The sequence below is a fragment of the Polypterus senegalus genome, chromosome 2, assembly GCF_016835505.1.
Source record: "Polypterus senegalus isolate Bchr_013 chromosome 2, ASM1683550v1, whole genome shotgun sequence".
Lineage (NCBI taxonomy): Eukaryota > Metazoa > Chordata > Cladistia > Polypteriformes > Polypteridae > Polypterus > Polypterus senegalus.
Window position 1 is genome coordinate 199,616,072 of NC_053155.1, and position 20,821 is coordinate 199,636,892.

The window sequence follows — 20,821 nt, forward strand, 5'->3', positions numbered from 1 at the left end:
CACCCGCAAAATTCACACAGACAGACACAGGCACTCAGAAGATGATTGATCCCACCAATTTCTTTCCATAATCCAATACATGTATGCAGAGAGCTGGGGCCTATTCACACGATCATCAAGCACAGGGAGGAATTATCTCTGGACATTGTGACAGTCCATTTCAGATCACATGCACTCACAAACTGAATTTCATTAATATTGGGCCAGTTTAGAAATGCCAATTTACCTAACAAACACACTTTTAGGATGTGGAAGAAAACTAAAGTACTTGGAGCAAATCGTCCAGAGGTAGGTAAGCTCCACATAGGCAATTTCCAGGCAAGGAAATTAAGCAAATCCCTTAGGGCACCGTGCCCCCCAATTTGAAACATAGCATATTTTATAATATTCTCAAATTTACTTAGTCTTATTCGAGTCATGGGAAGGCTGGAATCTATCCTAGAAGTATAGGGCACTAGTCCGTCACAGGGCCAACCACACATAGCCACAATCAGACTCACACTGGAGTCACCAATTCACCCAAACCTAAACAACTCTGAGGATGTCAGAGGAAAACCCATGAAGACAGATAAAGATCATGCAAAGTCCACAAGGACAACAAAGGAGTGCTGCCTGTGTGAATCAGCAGTGCTACCATGCTGCCCCAATCTTAAACATTCAAATGTATTACCATATAAAAAAAGCCTTTCATTTTAATTTTAAGGTGAGCACAGTCCAGATAAAACATTTGAACAATGTAACTTATAAAGCTCAAAGTTGGATTCCTGTTTATCTTCTTTGTACACTGCTTTCTGACAACAGCAGAAAAGTAAAAGAGTTAGCAAGCAAATTGTCAAGAAGATATTGTTACACTTCAGAAAAAAATTAGTTTTTTTACTGTCCTTCACTCCTTCGGCATTTTGGAATTTTTTTTAGACACTTCAGATTTATGAGATGAGAATATTGTCAGAATAAAAAGCTCTGTGTCAGAGCTCCTTTAATCAATTTATACAGAAATGTGGGATTTCCAACTTACAGGATGGATTTTTTGCAGTTACTTTGAACCCACCATATTTAATTGCCACTAGAATTTTCACGCTTTTCTGTATTATCAATGTAAGTGCCGATTAGCTGGCATCCTGGCCAGGACGAATATGAGATCCTTACCCAGATGGGAATACAACATATGGGAACAGTGGGGGAAGCTCCTAAATTTGGATATTTTCATCCCCCATCTGCTAGAATGCAGCATCCTAGGACCATGGTAGCTATAGGGAACCCAGTAACCCAGGGGCATGATGGGAATTATAGTGTGGAGAGTCAGCCCTGCTGGGCCCCCGTGTGAGTCGCTAGAGGGTGCTGCAGGGATTGTAGGTCACTACTTTTCAGAACTTCCAAGTGCTTCCTTATCTTTATGCCCTGGTTTTGGATCCAACATAAAAAGAAGACTTCCAGCCTCCTCCAGTGAGTCAGAGCTGGGAGGAAGTAAAGCAACACTCGCTGGGGGGAGGTGGACGGACAGAGAGAAGATGGAAGGAGAAAGAATAAGACTATACTGTGTATTTGTGCTTGTGTGACCAAGAAGAAACTTGTTGTGAGGTAACAAACGCCTCTGTTTTTGAACCAGTGACTGTCTTGTGTGTTAGTTGTTTCCGTGGTTTGGGGCTCAGTAGTGCCCCCTATCTGTCACATCAGATATTCATCACTCATGTAAAAGAAGAGGATCAGACTCCAAGAACCATTAAGAGGAAACAGTAGGGCAAAAGCAGTGATGGAAAATAAGAAGATGGATTCCCCAATAATTAGTCCAGGGACTAAGTTCTAGGTAACATCTCTTTAGCATTTGTGTCTATGACTTTTAAAAGAATTGTGTCATAACCAACGTGTCCTGATGCTCAAAACATTACGAAAGATGGAAGAGAGCAAAGTCAAAATAAAAAGAGAAATGGGAAAATATGACACCACGAGTATTTTACTAGTTACATTACCCACGGTAGTCTGTTGGACTGCAGCACAGCCGACCCTCAATTGTTTACTGGTAAGAGAGAAAGTTGCCACCCATAGGGTAGGATAGTTGGTTGCGGGATGCACATTTAATAGAGAAACTGTAGTGATTATTGACAACGAAAATTCTTTACAAAAGCAAACCAGTCCTATATTCAGGTCTTGGCCTAGTCAGACCTATAAATGATCAAATGGCTTTAAAAGTTAAAAAAATGCGATAAAGTCTCAAATTTCACAAAGGAGAGAATCTATAAAAGTCTTGAATGTAATCAAAAGGGGAAAATAATATTTTATAAATGAGTAGTTTAGTTAACAAGAAGAGAAACTGGAAAAATGTTTAAAAGAGCAAAAAAACAATTTGCCTAAAAGATAATCCTAGCAACCAAGTTTCAATACATGAATTCCAAAGGCAGGTCCAATAAACAGGTAATTAATTTAGAAGACAGCAAAATAACAAATACTCAAAAAAGAAAAAAAAAAAAAACGCTACTAACTTAATGAACCACTACTGAGTCTCGCTTCTGATCAAGAATATAAAGCCATAAGGAGAACCCAGCAGCCGTGACATCAGGGTGGCCCTGCCTCCTGGGGCTGCACCCACAAAGCATATACAATGGTAGCAGATTTAAAGAGCTAAAACACAAACAGCAAAAGATAAGTGAATGTGACAAAAATAACATGCAAAATAATAGCACAAAATTAACAAAAGCAAGAATAAAACAGCAAATAAACACAATCCAGCTGAAGAAACCCTGACTGTACCACCACACAAACAAAACACTATTCCCAACCAGTAATATTTTCTGTAAAAGTATCAAGGACAAGCAAAACAATATCCAAAACCAGAAATCTATTACTGAATGTAACTTTGTCTCTTTTGTTTGCTCGAGCATGGAATCTTTCACTAATTTCTTTTCTTGTTCTAAACCTTTCAACATTTCTTGATGCATGCTAACTTCTCATACTTGCCTTTAAATGCAGATGCCAACAGCAATGTCATAAATATAACTCCTCGCCATATTCCTGACCCAGGACAAAATTTTAGAGACAAATGTGGAGCCAACTCTTGACTTGGTTTGGCTCTTCACTTAAAGTCCTCACCTCTTCTGGTAAAGAACCAATAACAACTTCTTCAGACCTACAGTGTAGTTTTGCATATTTTTTTTTTGGTGAACTCTGCATGTCTTTCCCATTTGTACTTAAAATTCCAGAAATAAACATTTTGCTGCTGTTTTTGAAATCTAATTCCTTTTCTTTTCTCTATGAACTAATATCCATAGGACATTCTTGTTCTTGGCTTTGTTTAATTTCATGTTGTTTTGACTTCAACTCAAAATTGCCAGGAGGTTCAAATGTCTGCCTTTCCACTGTATTGGTTTTTGTGTGTATTGTTGTCTATTGTTATCTGAAGGCAAGTTGAGCTGTCTAAAAATAAGATTACTTTTATGTAGGGTATGACAACATGTCTAAATTATACACCTGCATATTGGGAAAGGATACACGCAGGAAAAACAAGTTCTCACAGACTTATCACAATGCAATGATGGCCCTACTTTATATAAGCACTAATCATCTTAATGCAACTTTAATTGCTTCTTTAGGATTACCACATTGCCCAACTTGTTTTATTTATGTTCACTTGGGCTTAAAGTACAGTAGGTGGCCCAAAAGAAATTAATGGAAAAGAGATTAGTGTTGCTTGAACCCACGGCTTATGGCAATTCATGGCTTACATTAACTGACTTCATTAACTGACTGCTTTGGCTATTTGCCTGCTCTGTGTTGTTGAGAAATTAGAATGCCTTTCCTGGATGAAAGAGTTCAGGAAAACCACAGCTCTTTCAAACAGCTTGAGGTTCTTAGAAAAATAGAATTATTTTGGGACTTGAATGTGTGATGCATTTATGCATCTATTAACGTTAAAAACAGAACATATTGTGGATTCAGAAAGTATTGAGACCCCTTCACTTTCTGCACACTTTATTGTGTTGTAGATTTAATTTCAAATGGAGAAATTTGCTATTTTTATCCATCAATCTTCACTCAATAACCCATAATGACAAAGAGAAAACATGTTTTCAGAAAAGTTTGCAAATTTATTAAAAATCAACAACTGAAATCTCTCATTGCTATAAGCATTGAGACCTGTTGCTGTGGCACTCCAAATTGCGGTCCAGTGCATCTTGTTTGCTTTAATTCTCTTTGAGATGTGTCTACAACTTCACATTGCAATCCACCTGTGGCAAACTGAATTGATTGGACAGCATTTAGTAAGGCACACACCTATATATGTGCGTATGTAAGGACCCAAAATTCAAACTGCATGTCATGTCCAAGACCTCTTCGGTCAAACTGAAGTGAGACAGAGGTCAGGGCAAGATATAAAACCTTTCAGAGAGCTGACCAAGAACCCAATAGTCATCTGACAGAACTTTAGAAGTTCTCTGCTTATGTAGTGTGGTAGCTGGCCCGGACACATACAGGCGGACACGTTCATGTAACCCAACACATGTTTTATTACCATCATCTATTATGTACAAGTGCCATACAACTCCAAAGTCCCCAAAAGTCCACCAAACTAATGCCTTCTTCCTTCAGGCCGCCTCCTTGCCTCCTCCCAGACGTTGTCCTCTTCCACCCGACTCAAGTCACTGAATGAAAGGAGGTGGCCCCTTTTATAATCACCCGGATGTGCTCTAGGTGCTTCCCGGCAATCTTCCACCGGCACTCCCCAGTGTGGCGGAAGTGCTTGCAGCATCCCCAGAAGCATTCTGGGTGTCCCTGCTCCTCTTCCCCCGAGCACGTCCGGGTGTGACGGAAGTGCTGAGGTCCAGGGCCCCTACAGGGTTGAGCTTCAAAGCTCTGTACCCGTGGTCTCCATAGGCACCAGGGTGGTCGCCCCTACATGGTCTGGGGAAGGCGTGAGCCTGGGCGTCCTGGCTGGGTCACCCCCCCAGCCATATGTGATAGTAGGAAATCTTGTTGGAAGGATGTCCGTCTTCAGTGCCCATCATCAATCAGGTCAGTCAGGTAGAATAGCTAGATAGAAGCTACTCTTGAGTAAAGTGCATATGATAGCCCTCTTGGAGAATGCCAAATGATATTTGATGAACTCTGAGAGCATGAGGAAAAACATTCAAATCTTTGGGCAGAATCCAAGCAGTAATAATATCCCTACAGTGAAGTATGGTGGTGGCAGCATCATGCTATGGAGGTCCTTTTAGTGACAAGGACTGGTGAGGAAAAAAATGAATGCATCCAAATATAGAGACATTCTTGGAGATAACCCGCTCCAGAGTGCACTAGGGTGATGGCTTACCTTTTCAGTCTGACAATGAAGAAAAAAGCTAAAACGAAGCTGGGGTAGCTTCAGTACAAGTCTCTGATTGTCCCCGAAAGGCCCAGCCAATGCCCACACTTAAACCCCACAGTACATCTGTGTAGAAACCTGAAGATAGCAGTTTGCAGAAGCTGACCCAGTCTAAAGCAGCTGGAGAGGACCTGCCAGGAAGGATGGAATAAACTGCCCAAATTCAGGTGTGGAAAGCTTGTAGATGACTCAATACTGTAATTGCCACTAAAGGAGCTTCTACGCAGTACTGAGTTAAGGTTCTGAATACTTACAAGAATGAGACATTTCAGAGTTTGATTTATAATAAATCTGCAAATCTTTCTGAAAAATTGCTTTCACTTTGTCATTGTGGGTTATTGAGTGTAGATTGGTGGGCAAAAACGGCAAATATATCTGTTTAAAATTTAACCTACAACACAATAAAGCATGCAGAGAAAGTGAAGGGGTCTGGATGCTTTCTGAATCTACTGTATCTTATGGAAATGAATTATTGTGGGAATGAAATTAATTATTGTTCATGCATTCTATTTCTTTGATATTTTTAGTACTGATTCAAGTTACAAGAAGGTGGTATTCAGAGAATACACCGCTGGATTTAAGCTACCCAAGAACACCCCACCATGGAAAGGTAGACTTAAACAGTGTTATACTTGTAAATGAAGTTATTTATTTTTTGTTTAATTTTTAAATTTCATTAAACTTTTTTTAAAAGTTTTATGCATGTTTATCATTCGTTCTGTCTAGTTATAATTTTTAAACATGATTATTTCAATTTTAACTGATTAGAATTAATTTTAAAGGTCTCAAAATATTTCTTGTATTGGCGTGGTGTTTTGTTTTCTTGTAGGCACTGCCATTTTGGGGAGATTTGTGTATTTGTCACTAACCTGCCAGGCCCAACTAGCACAGTTTGATGGCCAAAAGTTGCAAAAGATGTCACCATAAAGGTCGGCATCATGCCCTTTTTGTTTGTTTGAAATTTTGTGGAGTGAGTTTATGTTTTCATTTTGGTCTTTTGCGTGTTTTCTTGCTGTGAGTATTTGATAACATCTTGGTTTTAGATGAACTTTTATTCCTTCTTTGGAAGAGATTTAAAGGCTTTGATTTTTTTTCTCTGGTCCATTTCCTAGTCTGCTTTCTTCAATTCCTTTGTTTCTACTTCTACCTTGGTAGAAAATATAGCACTTTTTTGTCTTTTTACCATAAAGGCTTTAAAGACTGACGAACCATAAAAGTGATGTTAAATTGCTGACAATGATTTCTGAAACTCATTCACATTTTTAAAGTTTAGCTTCCCTAAAAAAGTGTTCTACAAATTACATATAGCTGGACAGCCAGATGATAGATGTATGAAGTATTTCTAATTTATTCCATTTCTACACTATGGGCAGCCTTTGAAATGGAGTGTATCGTTCCTTCTTCTTCTCTATCACAAGATCTCTGTTTATTTAGCTGACTGTTTCATCTTCATATGGTGCTTTCATTTGAAAGTCTGCCACGTCTGTTAGAACGTCACAGACAGAGAGGCTGTTTACCCTTCAGCATTCATTTTAACTTAGTGACTCCCACACAGATGGAATTTATCCAAGAATTGTGAGACTTTATAACATAACATGTCATATCAACAGTAATTTAAACTTGCAGTTACAAAGTGGTTGTAGTTTCATTAACCTGATTTTTGTTTTTCATTGTGCGTAAGTTATTTATAACTTATGGTTGAAATTGATCTAATCTCAGATAAGATTAAAAAAAGTGTTATAACTGATATTTTTTCAAGGGTGGCACAGTGGGGCAGTGGTAGCGCCGCTGCCTCGCAGTAAGAGACCATTGCTTGCTTCCTGGGTCCTTCCTGCGTGGAGTTTGCATGTTCTCCCCGTGTCTGCATAGGTTTCCTCTGGGTGCTCCGGTTTCCTCCCCTAGTCCAAAGACATGCAGGTTAGGTTCATTGGCGGTTTTAAATTGTCGTTAGTTGGCAAATGAAAGGCTGCGACAGGAATTCCAACAGGCAAATGAAAGGCTGCGTCAAGAGGTGCAACTTGAGCTTCGACAGGTGCTGGGTAAAATTGAAGAGCGCATTCAGGAAAACTCGGTTAAACTGAGCACGCTTACTGATCAATTGGAGGATCTTAAGGAGACATTCACAAATCGGATTGATATGGCCGAAAATGTAGCTGCAAGTGCGGAGGAAAAAGCAGTAAATGTCAGCTGAACATGGGGAGAAAGCTAATAAGCTTTTAGCTCAACAAATTCACAAGCAAGAAGTGCGCAACGCAATCTCGGTAATCACTAGCACGAACGGAGATAAAATCGTCGAACACAAAAATATAATGCACACTTTCAAAGACTACTATAAATCACTATATACTATTGAGTTTAAGGAAGACAATACACAATCTAATGCATTTCTGGATACATTACAGATACCACAAATAGACACTTCTAGTGTGGAGGAACTTGATAAACCTCTGGCGTTATCAGAATTACTAGATGCTATAAAGTCACTCCAAGGCGGGAAAGCAGCAGACCCTGATGGCTACCCTGCAGAATTTTACAAGAAATTCTCCGCTCAGCTAGCTCCCTCCTATTAGCAACATTTACAGAAGCCAGAGATAACCAATCTCTTCCACAAACCTTTCGCCAAGCACTAATCACTGTCTTTCCAAAACAAAATAAGGACTTATTACAATGTGCATCATACAGACCAATTTCACTTCTGAATAACGACGTTAAAATACTCTCTAAAATCTTAGCCAGAAGGATGGAGAAAGTGCTCCCTCGGTAATATCACAAGACCAAACTGGATTTATTAGGGGCCGACACTTATCTTCAAATCTTCGACGCCTGTTTAATGTAATATACTCACCAACTAAATCAAACACCCTAGAAATATTATTATCATTGGATGCAGAAAAAGCATTCGACATGATTGAATAGAAATACCTTTTTACTACATTGGAGAAGTTTGGGTTTGGCCCGAACATTTGTGCATGGATTAAATTACTGCATACTAACCCAGAAGCTTCAGTTTGCAATAAACAACATTTGCTCAGACTACTTTAAACTAGAACGTGGCACTAGACAAGGATGCCCCTTGTCACCGCTGCTGTTTGTGATTGGCATTGAACCACTGGCAATACATTGTCGAAATACTGATCAGATAAAGGGGATTAGCAGAGAAGGACTGGAACAGAAAATCTCATTATATGCAGATGACATGGTACTGTATATATCGGACTCAGAAAATTCTGTGCCTACAGTCTTAGCAGCACTCACAGAATTTCAAAAGATCTCTGGTCTCAGAATTAACCTGAATAAAAGTGAACTCTTTCCAGTGAATTCTCAAGCATATAATATTAGATTAGATACCCTACCTTTTATCATTGCAGAACAGTTTAAATACCTAGGGGTAAACATCACAAGTAAACATAAAGTTCTATATCAACACAATTTTGCCGTCTGCATGGAAAAAATTAAACAAGACTTGCATAGATGGTCAACCCTTCATCTCACACTAGCTGGAAGAATTAACACTGCTAAGATGAATATTCTTCCTAAACTCCTTTTTTATTTCAAAACATCCCAATATACATTAATAAATCATTCTTTAGGCAATTAGATTCAACAATAACCTAATTTATTTGGAATTCAAAACATCCACGCATCAAAAGAGCGACCTTACAAAGACAAAAGGCAGAAAGCGGCATGGCTCTACCTAACTTCCAGTTTTATTACTGGCAGCAAATATACAGGCGATAAGAACCTGGACACAAATAGAAGAACATAAACAGGCTTGGAACGCAATAGAAGTAAAATCCTGCAGTACTTCTTTGTATTCCTTGCTCTGTGCTCCAATAAACACACGCTATCGGCAATATACAAATAACCCATTTGTGCTCCACTCACTTAGAATCTGGAACCAATGTAGAAAGCATTTTAAGATGGAGAAGCTTCTATCTGTGGCACCTCTCCAAGAGAACCACCTCTTTCAACCTTCACAAACATTTGCAGTTTTTAATATCTGGAAAAAATTTGGAATTAACTTGCTTAGAGATCTTTATATAGACAACGTCTTTGCATCCTATGAACAATTACATTCCAAATTTAACATTCCAGCTACACATTTCTTTCACTATCTTCAAATCAGAAACTTTGTTAAACAAAGCCTTCCAGATTTTCCTCATCTTGCACCCTCATCCATGCTGGAAAAAATATTGCTCAATCTCAAGGACTTAGACTCCATCTCTACAATATATAAAATCATTTTACAATCCCTCCCTTTCAAAGATCCAAGAGGAGACTGGGAAAAAGATCTCTCAATTAATATATCAGAAAAGGAGTGGAAAGTAGCAATGCAGAGAATTCACTCGAGCTCCATATGCGCAAAGCATACAATTATACAACTCAAAATTATATATCGAGCACATCTGTCTCGACTAAAACTCTCCAAAATGTTTCCAGGACATGATCCAACCTGTGAACGTTGCAACCAAGCCCCAGCCTCACTGGGTCACATGTTCTGGGCCTGCACCAAATTAACATTATTCTGGACAAAAATTTTGAATTACCTTTCAGACAGCCTTGGACTCACAATCCCTCCTAACCCATTAACAGCTGTGTTTGGGGTTCTTCCAGAGGGGCTTAAAGTGGAGAAAGACAAACTAATTGTGATTGCATTCACTACACTTTTGGCACGCAGACTTATTCTGATAAACTGGAAGAACCCAAACTCTCCTCTTTTAAGTCAGTGGGAAACCGATGTGTTATATTATTTGAAGTTGGAAAAATCAAATACTCAGTTAGCGGATCCGTACAGACTTTTTTCAAAACATGGCAGGATCTAATCAGTAATATTTTAAAATAAGTTCGTAAAGCACAGAGAATTTATTAATTTAGGTATGTTTACAAGCCTTAAATTTAACGCCGTTTGGCTTGCTCTCTCTCTCAGGGGTGGGGATCGATCTGTTCTTAACCTAATTTTTCTTTTTGTAAAAATTTGATTGCTTTGTATGGATTGTAATAAAATTAATAAAAATAAAAATTAAAAAAAAATTGTCGTGAGTGTGTGGGTGTGTGCAAGTATGTGTGTGCCCTGCGGTGGGCTGGCACCCTGTCCAGGGATTTGTTCCTGTCTTGCGCCCTGTGCTGGCTGGGATTGGCTCCAGCAGACCCCAGTGACTCTGTGTTAGGATATAGCGGGTTGAAGAATGACTGACTGACTGATATTTTTTCAAGACAGTGTACATGATTATGCCACATTTTTTCTCAAATATCCCTACTAATGCTATAAAATTGAAATTAAGAATAACCCAGAGGTTCTGAGTTTCAAATATATGTAAACATTATTTCAATGCATTAAGAGCAAATCATTAAACTTTTACACCATTGCAATTACTGGAAATGTTATGTTAGGTTGGGTAGAATTAACAATAGGAATATTTAGAAATAAGCTATTTTTTTTTTTATTTTTTATGTGCAGAAGAGGGCTGGCATGGTGGTAGCACTGCTGCCTTGCTTTAAGGAGACCCAGGTTCAAGTTCAGGGTCATCCCTGCAGGAAGTATGCATGTTCTCTCTGAGTCTGTGTGGGTTTCCTCCCACTGTCCAAATACATATAGGTTAGGTAAACTTGCCGTGCTAAATTGTCCTGTGTATGTGTGTGTGTGTTTGTGAGTGTGTTCGCCCTGTGATGGACTGGCACCCTGTCCAGGATTTGTTCCTGTCTTGTACCCAATTCTACCTGGGGATAGGCTCCAACCCCTTCCTTCTGTGACTCTGGTCTGGCTAGACAATGACGTGACATATGCAGAAGAAGTGTAAACACTGCAGACAGCTATGAAGGGATAACAATTTAACATGAACATTAAAAATAAAAGGAAGAAAGACAAAATAAGATCATAAAATTGCACAACAGAGAATTTAAAAAGCCTTCTACCTCAAATGTGACATAAGCAAAATCTTAGTGAAGGACATTTGTACTAAAATAAACTAGTAACATTTCTCATTTGGAGTGTGTTATTCTGATATAATCAGTGACTGATTTTTAAGAGTAAAGTGCCAAAAACTGGGGCGCCCAATTCTTTTGATATCCTGGCCTAATCTGGAAATAACTCAGAACACAATTAATATCATTTTACAAAGTGCAGATTCCAAAAAATTTCCATTTTAGTAATTAGGAAATATTGTTTAAAGAAAAACTGGAAATACGATTGTAGATGTTGTAATAGCTGCGCAGACTCATATGAATACTTTATGCAAAACATTGCAAGCAGCAGAATAACTAAAATGCTAGAGTTAACGTGGGCTAATCACCGATAGAGTTTTAATGATCAGAGCAAACATACAGATGTAACCTTCTGTGAAGTCCTATTCACTTTTAGCAGAGGAGTTACAAACACCAAAATGTAACTGAAGAGTTATTTATCTAATGAAAAAAATCCAATGGATGTTTTCAGTGTATTGCAGTTCTTGATAGATTCTCATCCTGTCTCAATGAATCCTATCACAATCTTTGGCAAATTCTCATTATGGCTGCTATTTCTATACATAATCTCATTCACTCAGTTATGCTCTAATACTTATGACCTTAAAGTGTACATGCCAATATTTATTAATATGGTAACTGAAATATACATATATACATTTTTTAGTATAAAAGCCACATTTACTTCTCAACCCTCTCATCAATTTCTAAAGGTGTGAGTGTGACTTTGCATTTGCCTCTCTTCAAGGTATCTTACAGTGTGGGTGTCCCAGCATAAAGAATCCTTTAGTTGCCATTTCTGAAAGACCTACATGATTCCTGCAACATCCAAGTTCTGCCATGGGCTGGTGTCCTGTCAAGGACTGTTTGTGCCCAGTGTTGCAGGAATAAACAATGACATCTACAGTAGTGATCCTGAATTGGATTACATAGGTTTGAAAATGTAATGCTACAAACTGTAAGACTTGCATTGTATTTAATTTAACAGAAGAAATAATAATTAGTAACCGAGACAAGCAATCATGGATTTATGTATGAGAAATCCTGATGTACTTGTATGGTGGAATTTTTTAGGGGGGGGGGACACTTACAGTATGTGATAGCAATAAAGCATATAATACTGCTAATTTTGTCATTTTCAAAAGCTTGTATTTTAATGGCACAGACTTTAGAGCTTCTGCTTCATATGAATGAAACTTTGAGTTTAATTGCTTTTCTTTGCTTTGTGGAGTATTAGGTTGGTCCAAAACCATTCAAGTTCTCCACAAGCTAGGTTTTATTCTTTTTCATATATACAATGCATCCGGAAAGTATTCACAGCGCATCACTTTTTCCGCATTTTGTTATGTTACAGCCTTATTCCAAAATGGATTAAATTCATTTTTTCCTCAGAATTCTACACACACAACACCCTATAATGACAACGTGAATAAAGTTTACTTGAGGTTTTTGCAAATTTATTAAAAATAAAAAAAACTGAGAAAGCACTGTATAACAATCACACAAAAGTTTAATGAAAATAGTCCACATTTAGAGTTGACCCCATTTTGGCAGTTTTTATGTCATCTGAGTCTATAACATTAGCTGTTTCTTTGGTGAATTCTTGCAATAGTTTGTGACCAATCGACAGATAAGTTGTTTCTTTCTTTCTTCCTTGGTCAGTGTGTTATTGTACTTTGCAATGAGACATATTCGTCTTTCTGCTGTGTTGTTCGCTGCCCGTCATACGTGCTGACTGTTCACAAAATTTGTTGAGGATTGGATCTTCTGTCCACTGTTCTGGGGGGTTCTTGAGAAATGACTGAGACCTTTCTTTGTCTTTTCCAATAAGAACATTAAAGAAGGATGTTGTTCTTCCAGTTATCAGATCCTCCAATTTCAGCTGTTCAAATTTATATTTATTTATGACACCTTCATCCAAAGGGACTCAACAACATTTACAATACAATTGGTTACATTTCTTTTGGTTTTCCAACTGAGGATTTGCTCATGGTCACACAGTGTTAGTAGCAAGATTTGAACTTGAAGCCTCAGGGTTTGAAGTCCAAAGACTTAGCCACCACACCACACTGCGTATTCATATATCACCTTAACAAATTATCCTGATGGATTGAATAGTCTCCTCTTGTTTGTCAAATTTTTATGTCCTTTTGTTTTAAATCTGTTTATTTCACTATTCTTTGTTGGCTAATTTTGGATTGTATTCAGTGGTTATGTTTTAGTTCAATTCTCCTATTTGGTATTTTTCATTTAATGCATTTTTTTTTCAAATTGTAGATTACTGTAATGTATTTCTGTTTAGTTTGTTATCTACCTTGTCTTTTATATGTTGAGCCTAAGGGGGAGCCTTCACCCTATCCCTGACCTACAGTACATAAGGGTTGAGATGCTCTTGCTTGTATCGTAGTTTAGATTTTAGTGTTTTGAAAGTGTTTCTTTTGGACTCTCTAATATTGTTTAAGGTTTGTTATTCTTTGAGTTGCCTCATTTTACTCTTTTTGTTACAACCCTTTGTTAATAAATTTTTCAGTTATTTAAAAACTACTGTATTTGTTTTTGCTCTTTCTGCCAGGGGTTTCCATGGTTTCCCTCTCCATTTTGTAGTAATTAATTGGCCAGGCCTTTTTTGATGATGAAGGCTACAAAAGTTATTTGGAGTTTTAGCGCCAGCTATGCGTTATGTTTGAAGCCTTTCTGAGTTTCATGAGCCAGATACCAAAACCATGAATAGCATTTTTGCAAACAGCCACTATACAGTATGCAAGACAGAAAACAGATTTTAACTACAGTGCACTGGGGACCAAGGAAGGCTTATAAACAACAACATTAAAGGGTCATCTTTTTACAGGCTATTCCTGGAGTATTATCTTAAATTAACATTGGACTTATTTGAAAATGTATATTTTAATGTTTTGTAAGAAGACAATTTAATCTACATTTTCAGCTTAAAATCTTCACATTATAGCACCCACTTTTTGTACTAATTTGAAAAAAAACTTCTCTGGTTGAGTCTTCAACCATTTTTCCACCGTGCGAATGACTCTAAGCCACGGGTGGGCAAAGTCAGTCCTGGAGGGCCTCAGTGGTTGCAGGTTTTTGTTCCAACCCAGTTACTTAATTAAAAAACAATTCTTGCCAATTATTTAATTTCATGGCTTGTTAGTGATTTAACTCTGCCATGTCAAGTCATTCTCATATCCTAGATTTTTTTCCTTTCTAAAGATATCATCCAAATGATTTGAAGCCTAAAACAGATGAGTTACTCTCAGTGCTTCACTTTTTTCTCTTCACTTTCCTTCCAAGTATTTCATTAAAACCAATAGTGTGTGATAAATACACACAGGTGTAAATGGTAACAAGCTAAATGGAGAAATGTTGGTTTCTTTTGTCATTTGCACCTTATTGCTAATTAGGAGCAATTAAAAACCAAGACTACAGCTGTTTAAGACTAAAATAAGCAATAAGGGTTCAAAATCTTAACAAGCGAGACCACTAAAGTGAAGCAGAAGTGTTACTTGAGCAATAAGTGCTTCTGATTAAGCAACTGGATTGGAACAAAAACCTGCAGCCACTGCAGCCCTCCAGGACCGAATCTGCCCACCCCTGCTAAGCAAACTGTTGTCTAGGAATCCACCTGACTGCACACAGTGAAATTCTTTTACCTTTCCTTAATGCCACATGGGTGAGCTTCATGGCCAATTTTAAAATGATAGAAAATGGTTAATTGTTTGAAAGCTCATTTCTGTGTACATAATGGAGTGTGTTTTACAGGATCACATGCTCTGTGAAAACTATTTTTTAAATCTCTAGAATACTACTACCTCATCAACAAAACACACATCAGACACAAAATGCTCAAAAACCTGAAAAATATTACTTACCTTTTATTGCTGATCTACGCAGTTTTAGAGACTTGGAGCATATCACTATCACAACAGGTTGTTTCAATAGTAACAGGAATGTGAATAAATTTCTAGTCAGCCTCGGAATTTCCACTCTGATCTCTGCCTGTGGTCAGGTATCTTGGTTTAAAAAAGGTCCCCAGACTGGGTGGCTTGGTGACTTCTAACAAGACAACACTCAGATGTTTAAGGTACAACAGATATCAACAAGAATATCTAGTATCTTACACTTTATAACCTTTAAATGAAATAGAATTGTCAACATGTTAACAATAAATGAGACAACTCCATATACACACCTTCTTCCCACTTTAATAAGAACTTGTGCAAATTTCTACATCTCCAGCTGTAATCTTATTTTCTTGTATCTTTCTGGATGTTAATATTTCAAAGGAAGCTTGTCTTACAACTCACAAACTGTTTCATATTCTTAGCTCTAGCTATTTATACATCTTGGAAAATCAGCCCCAGGCACACACGCACAGAGACACAGGTGCTAAAAAATATCTTTTATTTTCCTTTTGCACACAATACCCTCAGTTATGGCTCAGTTCTTTCTTTCTTTCTTTCTTTCTTTCTTTCTTTCTTTCTTTCTTCTACTATTACTGCCTTCACTCCTCCACACAAGCTCTCTCGCTCTCTCTCTCTCTCTCTCTCTCTCTCTCTCTCTCTCTCTCTCTCTCTCTCTCTCTCTCTCTCTCTCTCTCCACCTCCTGAGTCTGGCTCTCAGAATGGAGTGAGGCGGCCTCCTTTATAGTGTGCTCCAGGTGCTTCCTGAGGCTCTTCCTGCAGTACTTCCTGGTGTGGTGGAAGTGCTGCAGTCCAGGGCTCCAGAATCTTTCAAGTGCCCCCTGGTGGTAGCCACGGGCCCCAACAGGTTTGAGCTTCTAAGCTCCCATCTCGTGACCCCCATTAAAACTACTTGTGTCCCAGAGAAGGTATTGTCACTCTCCTGGTCCTTCCATCCTCCAGGCATCCCAGCTGGGCAAGAGACACAGCCGTCCACCACAACATATACTGTATAATTAATCCAAACTTTGGCATAAAGTGTGGATGTATAGGCGACAAGCCATATATATGCATTGATGACAGTGATGAATCAATTGCTGACTATATTTTCTACATAATATGTGGAGCATGATGAACATGCATTAAACTAAAACAACAGTATTTTAATAAAAAAGTGTTATCACCCTGTTGTGCAAGAAATGTTTAACGTCTGTTTTCTTTTCAGTTGATTTTGTACCTTATATAAGAATTATAGAAATTCATTCACGTGATCATCACTTCTTCTTTCTGTTTATTTCTTCAACCATTTGTTTTCTGTTGTAGTGGCAAAGGGGAACAGAAATTAGTGCTTTTGCCAAATAGATTCTGCATCCTCATTTGAAACATCGTGTTTAGTCTGTGTACAGTCTTCACATTCTGCTTGTGTCTGTGACATTTCTCTGGAAACTCCATCTTTTCGAGTATTTTGTTCCCAAAGTTAGGCTAATTGATTAATCTGAATTGGAACCATGCGAGTGTGTGTATATGTCTGTGAAAGGGCAAAATACTGGTCTGCCTCACTGTCCAAGACTATCTCCTACTGTACGCCCAGTGCTACAAGTATAGGCTGTGGCCCCTCAGGACCCTAAACTGGATTTATTTGGTTTGAGAATATTATGTTTGTGTTTATGTTAGAGTTTTTTTTAGCCATTGTAATTACTGTTTGGAGCATTGGACTCTTAAATAGAATTATTCTTGGTATGAGTGAAGTGCACTGGATTGGAGTGGAATGGACCTGAGATATCGTTCAGTGGAAGAACAGACGGCTTTACAAGTGCAAAGCTCAGAGTTTCATCACTACCTACAGTGGTGTGAAAAACTATTTGCCCCCTTCCTGATTTCTTATTCTTTTGCATGTTTGTCACACAAAATGTTTCTGATCATCAAACACATGTAACCATTAGTCAAATATAACACAAGTAAACACAACATGCAGTTTTTAAATGATGGTTTTATTATTTAGGAGAAAAAATTCAAACCTACATGGCCCTGTGTGAAAAAGTAATTGCCCCCTTGTTCAAAAATAACCTAACTGTGGTGTATCACACCTGAGTTCAATTTCCGTAGCCACCCCCAGGCCTGATTACTGCCACACCTGTTTCAATCAAGAAATCACTTAAATAGGAGCTGCCTGACACAGAGAAGTAGACCAAAAGCAACTCAAAAGCTAGACATTATGCCAAGATCCAAAGAAATTCAGGAACAAAAGAGAACAGAAGTAATTGAGATCTATCAGTCTGGTAAAGGTTATAAAGCCATTTCTAAAGCTTTGGGACTCCAGCGAACCACAGTGAGAGCCATTATCCACAAATGGCAAAAACATGGAACAGTGGTGAACCTTCCCAGGAGTGACCAGCCGACCAAAATTACCCCAAGAGCGCAGAGACGACTCATCCGAGAGGTCACAAAAGACCCCAGGACAACGTCTAAAGAACTGCAGGCCTCACTTGCCTCAATTAAGGTCAGTGTTCACGAGTCCACCATAAGAAAGAGACTGGGCAAAAACGTCCTGCATGGCAGATTTCCAAGATGCAAACCACTGTTAAGCAAAAAGAACATTAGGGCTCGTCTCAATTTTGCTAAGAAACATCTCAATGATTGCCAAGACTTTTGGGAAAATACCTTGTGGACTGATGAGACAAAAGTTGAACTTTTTGGAAGGCAAATGTCCCGTTACATCTGGCGTAAAAGGAACACAGCATTTCAGAAAAAGAACATCATACCAACAGTAAAATATGGTGGTGGTAGTGTGAGGGTCTGGGGTTGTTTTGCTGCTTCAGGACCTGGAAGGCTTGCTGTGATAGATGGAACCATGAATTCTACTGTGTACCAAAAAATCCTGAAGGAGAATGTCCGGCCATCTGTTCGTCAACTCAAGCTGAAGCGATCTTGGGTGCTGCAACAGGACAATGACCCAAAACACACCAGCGAATCCACCTCTGAATGGCTGAAGAAAAACAAAATGAAGACTTTGGAGTGGCCTAGTCAAAGTCCTGACCTGAATCCAATTGAGATGCTATGGCATGACCGTAAAAAGGCGGTTCATGCTAGAAAACCCTCAAATAAAGCTGAATTACAACAATTCTGCAAAGATGAGTGGGTCAAAATTCCTCCAGAGCGCTGTAAAAGACTCATTGCAAGTTATCGCAAACGCTTGATTGCAGTTATTGCTGCTAAGGGTGGCCCAACCAGTTATTAGGTTCAGGGGGCAATTACTTTTTCACACAGGGCCATGTAGGTTTGGATTTTTTTTTCTCCCTAAATAATAAAAACCCTCATTTAAAAACTGCATTTTGTGTTTACTTGTGTTATATTTGACTAATGGTTAAATGTGTTTGATGATCAGAAACATTTTGTGTGACAAACATACAAAAGAATAAGAAATCAGGAAGGGGGCAAATAGTTTTTCACACCACTGTATATTGCATTGTTAAAGACCTGACTGCATGGTGCCGTAACAACAACCTCTCCCTGAATGTTAACAAAACTCAGGAGATCATCGATAACTTCAGAAAGAACAAAGGCAGTCACACAGCACATTAATGGCTCCCCATCCATGCAGTTAGCAGTTTCAGGTTCCTGGATGGCCACATCACCGAGTGTTTTTCATGGTCAGTCAACATCGTACTGCATGTATACAAAAAAAGGCTCAGCAAAGGCTGTCTTTCCTGAGCAATCAAAAGAGCTTTGGGGTGGGAACCACTGCACTAATGAAGGTATTCTGACTAGATGCGTCACAGTGCAGTTTGGTAGACTGACTTACCAGGACTGCAAACTCCTCCTAAGGAATGTCCACACAGCTTCTAAAATCATTGGAGCTGTCCTTCTACAGCTTTATACTATTTTCTCGACCAGATGTCTGAGGAGAGCTACAATAAATCCATCATCTCTGATGACAGTTAGCTATAGGTTATTTTGCACCCTAGGCTAAGCTTATTAGTGTGCCAGCTGACTGTTCAATAGATAACCCATGTGGATAAATTTCCCCCCCTTATAATCTGCATCGAGGATGAATGCCTAATTTGCCAAATGGTGGTGCCGGCCCTGATGACAGCCATTCCTTGTTTTCACATCTGATTTCACAAAAGAGCTACCAGAGCCTCATCACTTACTCCACTTGCTTCAGGAACAGCTTCTTCCCACAGGCAATAGGGTCACTAAATGCTCACTAATCTGATCCTACTGTGCAATGTCTAATTTACCCACCTGCTGGTTTAGGTGTAATTGTGCTGTATGTTACATTTTTAAAACTCTTGTTACTTACTGTATTAACTTGTTCATTTGTCCTGTGCTACTGTTATAACTTACTGTATTTATTTATACATCACCAGAACTGTGGCACAAGAATTTCACTATGCAGTGTATGCGACAACAGAGAACCCTAATCTCTAATCTCACTTATGTTTAACTGTATGTGCTGTATTTCTGTTAAGTTAATTTTTCTTATGTACATTTTCAGAGGGGCATTCTGAAGTAAAGGTTGAGAATAATTCTTGTTTGAAGTCATTTGTCAATAAGTGAAATTGTTTATTGTTATTAAAGTTTATTGCATTGCTGAATTTTGTCTGCATTAATTCATCTTTTATTTAGCACTTAAAAATCTGATCTTTTTAAAGGGTTGCTTGGACCGACACTGCGGGGCGAAGTTGGCGATGTCATAAAGGTGACCTTCAGAAATATGGCAGATCGCCATTACAGCTTGCACTCTCATGGGATTGCTTATGGCAAACAATCTGAAGGTAAGATCATATTTACTTTGTTCCAAAAGAGTTTTTAATTGACAGCAAATCTGTGGGCATTTCAACTACTGATTGTCAGGTATAGTCTCTAAGGCATCCAGAGAGGTGACAATGTTCACAGAGGTTCTGGTTTGTCCAGAGAAAAAGCCAAGTTGCAAGACAGTGTAAAGTTAACCAATCAGAGTGAGGTTTTTGTTGGTGTGAAGATTAGGATATGTCAGCTTCAAAAGACAATCATTGTTTAGTAGAAAGTTCATCATTTAGAGAATAGGGAAACAGAAAATAGTTGATGAAGAGCCACCATTATTTTCACGAAAAACAAAATAACTGGTGGATCTAAAGATACTGTGTGTAGATTTTTAGCATCACAAAATCAGGTGGTTAGTTTTTGCTTCCACTCATGCTGTGACTCTGACACTATATTTATTATTCAAAGCGTATCTCCTGTGAGAGTGATTGCTGTTAAAATCTCCAGCATAAATCATAAGGTGGGAAAAGGTGGGAAAAGGTTGGATGATCTCCAGAGTTTTAGATGGTTTGTTAATATCGACCACAGTTGACCTTTTCGGGCCTGACATCTTATTACTAGTACATATATGCAGCCATTTTTGTAAAGCTCAGGTATGTTTGCAGCCATTGGACCTGGGCGCAGGCTAGAGAGAGGTGGCAGTTGCTTTGGGTGCCGCCTGGTGGCATATAGTCCATAAAACATTGAAGTGAAAATGGACGCTTCTGTGCACCACATAGTAAGTAGCTCTACTTTCAATTTTATTTCCTCAAGAAGATGGAATAATTTGGCAGCTATTGCATAATAATAG

General features: G+C 38.5%; 1 protein-coding gene across 1 annotated transcript in view; it reads left to right on the forward strand.

Annotated features, from left to right (window-relative positions):
• Positions 1 to 20,821, forward strand: part of f5 (coagulation factor V) — a 116,500-nt gene that overhangs the window by 17,652 nt on the left and 78,027 nt on the right. The window contains exons 2-3 of the mRNA XM_039745165.1: positions 5,881 to 5,963; positions 19,881 to 20,003. Of these exons, the coding sequence (XP_039601099.1) occupies positions 5,881 to 5,963; positions 19,881 to 20,003 (206 nt within the window). The remainder of the gene's footprint in view (positions 1 to 5,880; positions 5,964 to 19,880; positions 20,004 to 20,821) is intronic.